At 37.0% G+C, this 8,640-nt stretch overlaps 1 protein-coding gene across 2 annotated transcripts; it reads left to right on the forward strand.

Moving 5' to 3' along the window:
• Nucleotides 1-421: 421 nt before the first annotated feature.
• Nucleotides 422-8,143, forward strand: LOC136228630 (disease resistance protein RPV1-like). 2 transcript variants are annotated; one of them, XR_010688785.1, is made up of 7 exons: nucleotides 422-903; nucleotides 2,668-3,763; nucleotides 3,857-4,129; nucleotides 4,207-5,397; nucleotides 5,479-6,092; nucleotides 6,671-7,378; nucleotides 7,467-8,143. XR_010688785.1 is itself a non-coding variant. In XM_066017074.1 (6 exons), exons 1-6 carry the CDS (start codon nucleotides 422-424, stop codon nucleotides 6,741-6,743), a joined length of 3,729 nt encoding a protein of 1,242 aa, XP_065873146.1. In that variant the 3' UTR covers nucleotides 6,744-8,143. The 2 variants fall into 2 exon arrangements, 1 of the variants encoding a protein (XP_065873146.1); XM_066017074.1 differs by having other exon boundaries at nucleotides 6,671-8,143.
• Nucleotides 8,144-8,640: the final 497 nt, after the last annotated feature.

An 8,640-nucleotide genomic window follows, 5' to 3' on the forward strand; every position in this document is an offset into this window, starting at 1 on the left:
TGTTGCACACATCTATAAAAAAGTAAAACAACTAAAGGCATGACATGCAATTATAATATTAGAGAAGAAAAAGTTTTATAATTGAAATAAAGTAAGAACTTAATTTTTAATATATTTTAATCTTATATTTTATGCAAGTTCAGAGAGGTAACTGAGATCTAGCGGGACATTTTGAAAGTTAAGGGGGTCAATCAAGTATTTTAGACAAGTTAAGAGGCAAATGCTGTATTAAGCCTAATTACAACTATAGTTGAGGGACTGTAAATGCATTTTAACATTCAATCACTCAGTAGTGGGTAGTGAGTGAGACAAAAGAAAAGAATAAACTAAAGTTAACATCATTGAGCAGTTTGCACAAATATTGAGTTGAAGTTACATACAGCAGCATCTAGACATTCAAATCAATCTGTTCTTTCATTCCATGGCTTCTTCAACCTCCGATTCCGCCGCTTCACGGTGGAATTACGATGTGTTCTTGAGTTTCGGAGGGAATGACATAAGAAAAGGCTTCACCGGCCACCTCTTTGCCGCTCTATGTCGGAGTGGAATCAACACTTTCGTCGACGAGAAAAAGCTGGAATACGGCGAGGAAATCGGAGAACTATCTTTGAAAGGAATCAAAGAGTCTAGATTAGCACTAATCATCCTGAGCAGAGACTATGCATTATCCACTTGGTGTTTAGATGAGCTTGTTCAAATCTTAAAATGTAAGAAAGAAGATGATGTTTGGCCGATTTTTTATGATGTTGATCCATCTGATGCGGAAGAGATCAAAGGAAGCTATGAATCCGCATTTGTTGAGCATCAGAAAAGTTTCAAGGAGGAGATCATCAAGGAGTGGAAAGATGCTCTGCAACAAGTTTCTTATTTGAAGGGTCTTGATCTATCTAACCATTTTGATGGGTAAGTAACCATTCTTTTATGGTTTGTGGTTTAAAAAATTTCAAATAGAATATGTGATGTTGACAAATCACAACCTCCAAATCGAATTGAAGAATGAACTCAATGGTCAATTTAGTTCATAAACTGTCAATTTATTAAAAAAATGTGAAATGTCCGTAATCGAACCTAGTTGTCTGCTCATACTCTGTTCATAAGAAAATTGAGGACCTCGAGCTCAACATTCTGGTCGTGAGCTGATAGTGAGCTTTTCATGAACTTTGCTCCCTGGCATACCATTAATTCTGCTCATGAACAATTAATTATGTTCATTTTAAATTTCTCTAGGATAAAACAACATAGTTTTGAAACCTACAAAACTAAGTTGTTTCACATTTCCCCCTTATAGAAATACTATTATCAAAAAATAATCGAACTAAGCTTGCTCACTAGTGATATTCATGAACATTATAATCGAACTTGTTCATGAGCTTATTCATAAACCTATATGATTTATAGGTTCGATTTGAGGGCGTGTTTTGGAAAGTATGTGTTTACTCGATATGTAAATGTAATATCATCATAACTTTAAAATACTGTGTTTTATTAATAGAGCTTCCATATGTGTTGCGCTTTACCGTTTAACATCCATGAACTTATGTTTGGACCTATCACACGCCTCAACTTATCAATTTTGTATGCCTGATACTATTAGCTGACATAGGATGTGTTTAAGTGAAAGTTTGACTTGCGGTGTCCTACCAACTTTGAAATCAGCAGGTGGGGGTTCAAAATTGACAAGTTTAGATGTGTGATAGGATCCAAGTATAAGTTTGGGGTATTAAACAAAAAAAGTTATTATTTAGGTGTATAGTTATGTATTAAGTCTTAATTTTATCTATCCAATGTTGTTATGTATATCTTCTGGGTGCTTGAAACCTTTGTCAAAATTGCAGATCATATTCACTGATGATTAAACAATTCACTGTTGTTCTTGATGTTAGACATAATTATAGTTAGACTGGTTTTGAATCTTTTGTGTTGCTAAGGCAGATTCTGTTTCTAAAGTGTTATCAAAGTAGTAACTTTATTTGTTGGCTTTTGGTATTGTAGTTCGGAATTGGATTGGACCGGGTATTGAAAACATAAGTTTGATATGCAAAAAGTAAATTGCAAGCTAACTAAAAAATACAATATTTACATGATTCAGTTAATTTTATCTACGTCCACAGAAGAGAAGTATTATTTCTGACTCAAGATTAACAATCACCAAACCTCGGTGGGGGAAAGCTCTTGCTTTGCTTGCACTTTGAGCTAGTTCGGCATTTTGACCCTTCAACATTGCTGAAATTATCGCTTCTTCATTCGTTTTCGTTCCCGTTGAGTTTCTTCTTATCCATGTGTGTTTCCCAAACTTCATTAGTGTCTTATAGTCCAATACTGTGTTTCCCTTTGTGCGGATATCATTAACTATCCTATGAGTTTTGTTAGCCGATCAACAAATCGTGTAGTGCATACTCTAGCGAGAGCTGCCGGTTCTGAGTCTAGTTGTGGAGTTTGGGATCATGTTCTCCCTCATTTTCTTTGTAATGTTTTGCTTGAGAATTCTTAACAATGTTTCTCTTTTCCTTTCGAAAGAATTTAGAATTTTGAGTCATTTTCAACATGTGTATTGTTCATTGAAATGAGAGGAGAAACTTCTATTAAGACTAAGACTTAATTATGCATAGTAAGATAATTTAGCATAAGTTTTTAATTCTTCTTAGTAAATTTTCGTCTTGCTTGCAGGCATGAGGCGCAAAATATCGATCACATTGTTGAAGAGATAACAAGACGAGTAAACCCAACAATGCTCAATGTTGCAATCCATCCGGTTGGCTTACAGTCTCGAGTTGCAGAAGTGATCTCGCTAATGGCTATTGAATTAGAAGAGATGCACGTAGTTGGTTTATATGGGATGGGAGGCATAGGGAAGTCTACAATAGCTAAAGAGGTTTACAATTTGATCCACCATAAGTTCGTAAGTAGTTGTTATCTTGAAAATGTTAGAGAAGTATCAAGTTCAAAAGGTATTGCTTACTTGCAAAGGCAACTTTTGACGGAGATATCCGGAAAAAAGCATGAAAAGATAGCAAATCCGGAAATAGGCTTGAATGTTATCGTACAAAAACTATGTCGTAACAAGGTTCTTGTTGTGCTAGATGATGTTGATGAACTTGATCACGTAGTTAAGATTCTTGGAAAATGTGATTGGTTTTTTCCGGGGAGTAGAGTGATTATAACTACTCGAATTGAGAACTTCCTAAATCCGTCCGAGTTATATTGTCAATATGAGGTTGATAGATTGGACTACTGTGATTCTCTCCGACTCCTGAGCTTACATGCCTTTGGCGAAGATCATCCAGATGAAGATCATGTTACTTGTGCAACGAAAATGCTAGACTATTGCGGGGGGATTCCTTTAGCTCTCGAAGTTTTGGGTTCATCTTTATGCGGCCAAAGTGTTGCAGTGTGGAATAGCAGATTGGAAAAGCTTAAAGTGATTGCTAATGATGATATTCAAAGCAAACTCAGAACAAGTTATGATTCTCTAGTTGAAACTGAACAATTTATATTTCTCGATATAGCATGTTTCTTCATAGGGTATAATAAGGAGTACGTCACGAAAATACTAGACGGATGTAGTTTCTTCCCCGTTCAAGGCATTCGTACTCTCATCCGGAGATGTCTTGTAAAAGTAGGGTCTAACGATAAGTTGGTGATGCACGATTTGCTTCGAGACATGGGACGAGGGATCGTCCGCCAAGAGAATGCCATAGATCCCGGGGAGCGTAGTAGATTATGGGATTATGATGATGTAATTGATGTTTTAACGGATAAAATGGTCAGTGAACTATTGCTAGAGCTTCAGATTTACTTACATATTACCAATTATCATTCCGGTTTATTGATAACATTGTGTATTATCCTTTTACAGGGTACAAATGCAGTACAAGGCCTTGCTTTGGACAAGCCGGGATTGGAACACACATGGAATGCAAAGACATTCAAGAAGATGAAAATGCTAAGGCTGCTTCGACTCAACTATGTCGGCCTAAAAGGAAGTTATGAGTATATCTCTAACAAATTAAGATGGTTGTGTTGGCGGGAATTTCCTTCGGACTCTATACCATCTGATCTCAGTCTGGAAAGTCTGATTGTTCTTGATATGCGTCATAGCAGCCTGGAAACGTTTCTGATATCAGGACAGGTACATATATTAGGATAGCATTCGATTTTTATGAGAGTAAGTTTCGTAGTCCATTTCAAACGTTTTGTTTTGTGCAGTCCGTGGAGAAGCTGAAGTTCCTTAACCTCAGCCACTCTCACAAGCTTGCTGAGATCCCGGACTTCGAAGGCTGCAGAAATCTTGAGAAACTGAAGTTGAAGGATTGCATTAGATTGGAAAAGATCGGTGACACAATTGGGCTTCTAACTAACCTTACTTTCTTGACTTTGGAAAAATGTGAGGATCTTCGGAATCTTCCGGGAAGCATCGGTTATCTAAAATCGCTTAGGGAGCTGAACTTGTCTCACTGCTCTAAACTTGAGGTGTTGCCTGAATCATTTGAACATTTGTCTAGCCTCCTCACCTTGAATTTACAAAACTGTGAGAGCCTTAAGAGTCTTCCAGAAAGCATCGGTAATCTCGAGTCACTCGAAAAGCTTGATATGCTAGGCTGCTCGCAGCTCGAGAGTTTACCCGAGTATATTGGACATCTTAACTCCCTTCTTTTCTGGAGTTCGCAAGACTGCAAGAATCTAAAGAATTTCAGTAGCACCATTTTTGGTCTAAGATCACTTAAGGAGCTTAACATGTCAGGCTGCTCAAAACTTGAGGAATTGCCCGAGGAACTCGGGAATTTGAAATCCTTGGCTGTTCTTAATCTTGATAAAACCGGATTACGTTCCCTTCCTAAAAGCATCAGATACATGGAAATGCTTGAACATTTAAGTTTGAGCGAATGCCCTTTTATCTTTTCGCCTGGAAACAGTACGGAACTTATTAGCATTTTACCATATTCTGTAAAAGATTTGGATCTCAGGTACTGTAACATACCGGATAATGTAATTCCCGATGATCTTCGAGGATTTTGTTGTTTGGAAGAGCTGAAATTATGTGGAAACAAGTTCACAAACCTACCAGCTAGCATAGGTAACCTTCCAAATCTTCACAGGCTTTACGTAAACGCATGCGAATGGCTTCGATCTATCCCGCAACTTCAGTCAAGTCTAGTAAACTTGCAAGCTACAGATTATTTTTCATTGGAAAGGATTGGTCTTAAAAACGTTACTGACGATTTACGTTTGGAGATCAAGGGCTCTGTGAACTTAAAACAACTCGAAGGGTATTTCGACTTGGAACCATTAGAAGTTGAGTTTGCTGAAAAACTTGTAGGAAGCTCAATCCGAGACTCAATTAGAAACTTCTCCATGCGTAAGATTCATGCATCGAGTAACAAGACAATGCCTTTGCAGGTAATTATTCCTTCACTTTCTGTCTCTCAGGCTTACTGCTTTTCCCTTTCATTTCGTGATGTTTTCTTTTCGGTGCAGCAGACTCTTTCCGAGAGGGGTATATACAGCATCTTCTTACCAGGGAGTGATGTTCCAGCATGGTTCAGCCATCGAAATGGCGGTAATATCGCCTCATTGAATGTGCCTAGAATCGATCCAGGTTCAACAATAATCGGAGTTGTTACATATGCTACCTATGCATGGAAACACGGGTCTAATTCTTGCTACCGAGCACCTTATATCACAATCACTAACAGAACCAAAATGTTCGCGTGGTTATATAAACCGCCTCTTACCGTCTTTTCGAGTGGTCTCGAGCAAGATATTAGTTGGATGGCCTACTGGATATTCAATGATCATCAGAAAGAGACTGATCGATTAGATACAGGATGGCGTTTTAAGGATGAAACCGAACAAGGGGACCAAGTCGAATTCTCATTCGATATGGGGTTCGGTGTTAGTGTTAAAAACTCTGGCATTCACCTGCTGCTTTCCCAGCCTGATAGCTTTGTTTCAGATGAACTTGCACTCATTTGTTCAGCAACATCCAAGCATCATAGACGGTTCACGAATTCGAGCCCCGAATCGTTAAGAATCGAGAGCAACGGAGATATAAAATACGAATATATGCCTCGCTGGAGTGAGGAATTTATGGAGTAAGTACTTATTATTCACTTTGATCTATTCATTTATCTACTAATGTTATGTTTTACTAAGAATTTAAGCTTTTGCATTGTTGTTTCTTACTTACAAGGAACATTAAGACCTGAAGATAATCAAAGTTTGTTCTATACTATGTTGCAGGGACACAGAAATGTTATTTTTAAAACACAACCTTCACAAAATAGCCTTCAAACAAAAAAGGACACAAAACGCAGAAATGCTATTAAAGAGAAGTATCCGTGCCAAAACATCCAAGCTATGTTGTACGGACACTTCTGTTTAGTAGCGTTTTTGGGCTTTGTGTCCATGTCCTTGTCTGAAGGTTATGTTTTAAAAATAACTTTTACAGTATCCATTTTCGTGTCCGTGCAACATAGCATCCGTGATAAGAAAGTAAAGAACTCACTCCATTTTGTTTTGTGTCCGTTTCTTTTTCTGTTTGAAGGTTATGTTTCCGGTATCTGTTCCCTTGTCTATGTTCATATTCGTTTCCATATCCGTGTCCGTGCAACATAGCATCCATTATAAGAAAGCAAAGAACTCACTCCATTTTGTTTCTATTGCATAACAGGTGGGAGAATCATTATATTAAAAGAATAGCTGAAGTTGAATCTATGAACAAGAGAGTGTTTGAAGAATGCTAATTAACTCATCAATCTGTAAGCATTGAAGGGTTTCAATTGATTTGGGGGATAAAGAAAGACCAAATGTAGCCATAACGTTTTAAGAGAAGTGCAGATTTAGCCTTTGAATGAAACGGTGCTATTTAACCCTAGTTTCCAAGTAAGATCATTTTAGCCCTATATTATCGAAAATTATAAAAATTCTGTTAAAATGTTAAAAACTAAATCTGCTACATACAAGTTAATCATAGTTTTTTTTGTCAAACTGTATAAAATTTGATTGCGTGCTTAATATAGTTACAAAAAATGTACAAACCTAAACTTGTTTGGAAGGTCCATGTGATAGTTAAATAACAGTCAAACCAATCTTTTTAAATTTTTGATAGAGCAGGGCTAAAATTGATCTTACTTGGAAACGTTAGGGTAAAGTTGCACCATTTCATACGTTAGAGCTAAATCTGCACTTCGCTTAAAACATTAAGGTTAAATTTGACCCTTATCTCATTGATTTGGAAGAGTGGAAGACGTCGCAAAAACTAAAATTGACTCCGACCACATCAGCCATGTCTGGCCCATCGAAATGGCAGCTTCTGCCAGCAGATGCTTTTACTTGTAATGTAGATGCGGGTGTATTTCAAGATGAGGGCCATTGCTCGGTTGGTTTTATTCTTCGAGACTATTAGGGCTCTTGTGTGTTTGCTTCTAATGCTCCGCTTGATGGCATTTTTGAGCCAATTCTTGCAGAAGCTATCGCTATCAAGGAAGCTTTCTCTTGGATCAAGTCTTCAAGCTTCAGAAATGTGGCTGTCCTCTCGGACTGTCTCACCGTTGTTCAAGTGATCCTATATCCTTCCTCGAATTTCTCTTATCTTTGTGATGTAGTAATTGATTGTGTTATTTTACTTCGAGATTTAGATAACTGTTCGATCTCCGGGTGTATTTCAAGATGAGGGCTATTGCTCGGTTGGTTTTATTTTTCAAGACCAACATGGCTCTTGTGTGTTTGCTTCTAATGCTCCGCTTGATGGCATTTTTGAGCCAGTTCTTGCAGAAGCTGTCGCTATCAAGGAAGCTCTCTCTTGGATCAAGTCTTCAAGCTTCAGAAGTGTGGTTGTCCTCTCGGACTGTCTCACCGTTGTTTAAGTGATCATACATCCTTCCTTGAATTTCTCTTATCTTTGTGATGTAGTAACTGATTTTGTTATTTTACTTCGAGGTTTAGATAATTGTTCGATCTCTGTCAGGTGTTCAACGAACTTTGGTGTTCACAGCTTAGCTCAAGCTGTTAGTTCTAGGTTTTTTTTCGTGAAGTGTGCCTTTTCTTATGTTCTTTTCTCTAATTTGAGTTAATAAAGGTTTTTTATTTCAAAAGTAAAAAATAAAGAAATAATTTTTGTACTTGGAACTATGTGTTGTAAAATTGAGGTTAAAGTTCAGGGTTGAAGGCTGATTTTTTTTTATTATATATATATGGACAGAAGAAAAATTATACATATATTAATAAATCATTTAGATTTAAATGGCACATTTAATTGATATTTTAGATTTAAAAAGGTACAATAATTGATATTTGGAAAAAAGCACAAAAATTAATATTTAGGTCATTTTTAAACATAAATATGTGATTTAAAAGTTGATAAACATGTATATTGAGACTGATTCTGTTAGTAAAGACAGTCGAGTCCATAAATTATCATGTCTGGTCTTGGATATATTACAAAGATAGTGATGAAGACATTTTCAATCAAGCGGTTTGGCTAGTAGAAATAAGGAACCGGACCAACAAAGGCAAGGTGGGCGAACCGAATGTATCCACTTAAAAAAGTCCAGTTATAAGGTAAATAGAGGAGCGAAAAGAACCGAACGTATCAAAACTCAATCAATCCAGTTGTAGAGGAGTTAAAGCGTTTTCTTTGCC

This window comes from Euphorbia lathyris, chromosome 5 (genome assembly GCF_963576675.1).
Source record: "Euphorbia lathyris chromosome 5, ddEupLath1.1, whole genome shotgun sequence".
NCBI lineage: Eukaryota > Viridiplantae > Streptophyta > Magnoliopsida > Malpighiales > Euphorbiaceae > Euphorbia > Euphorbia lathyris.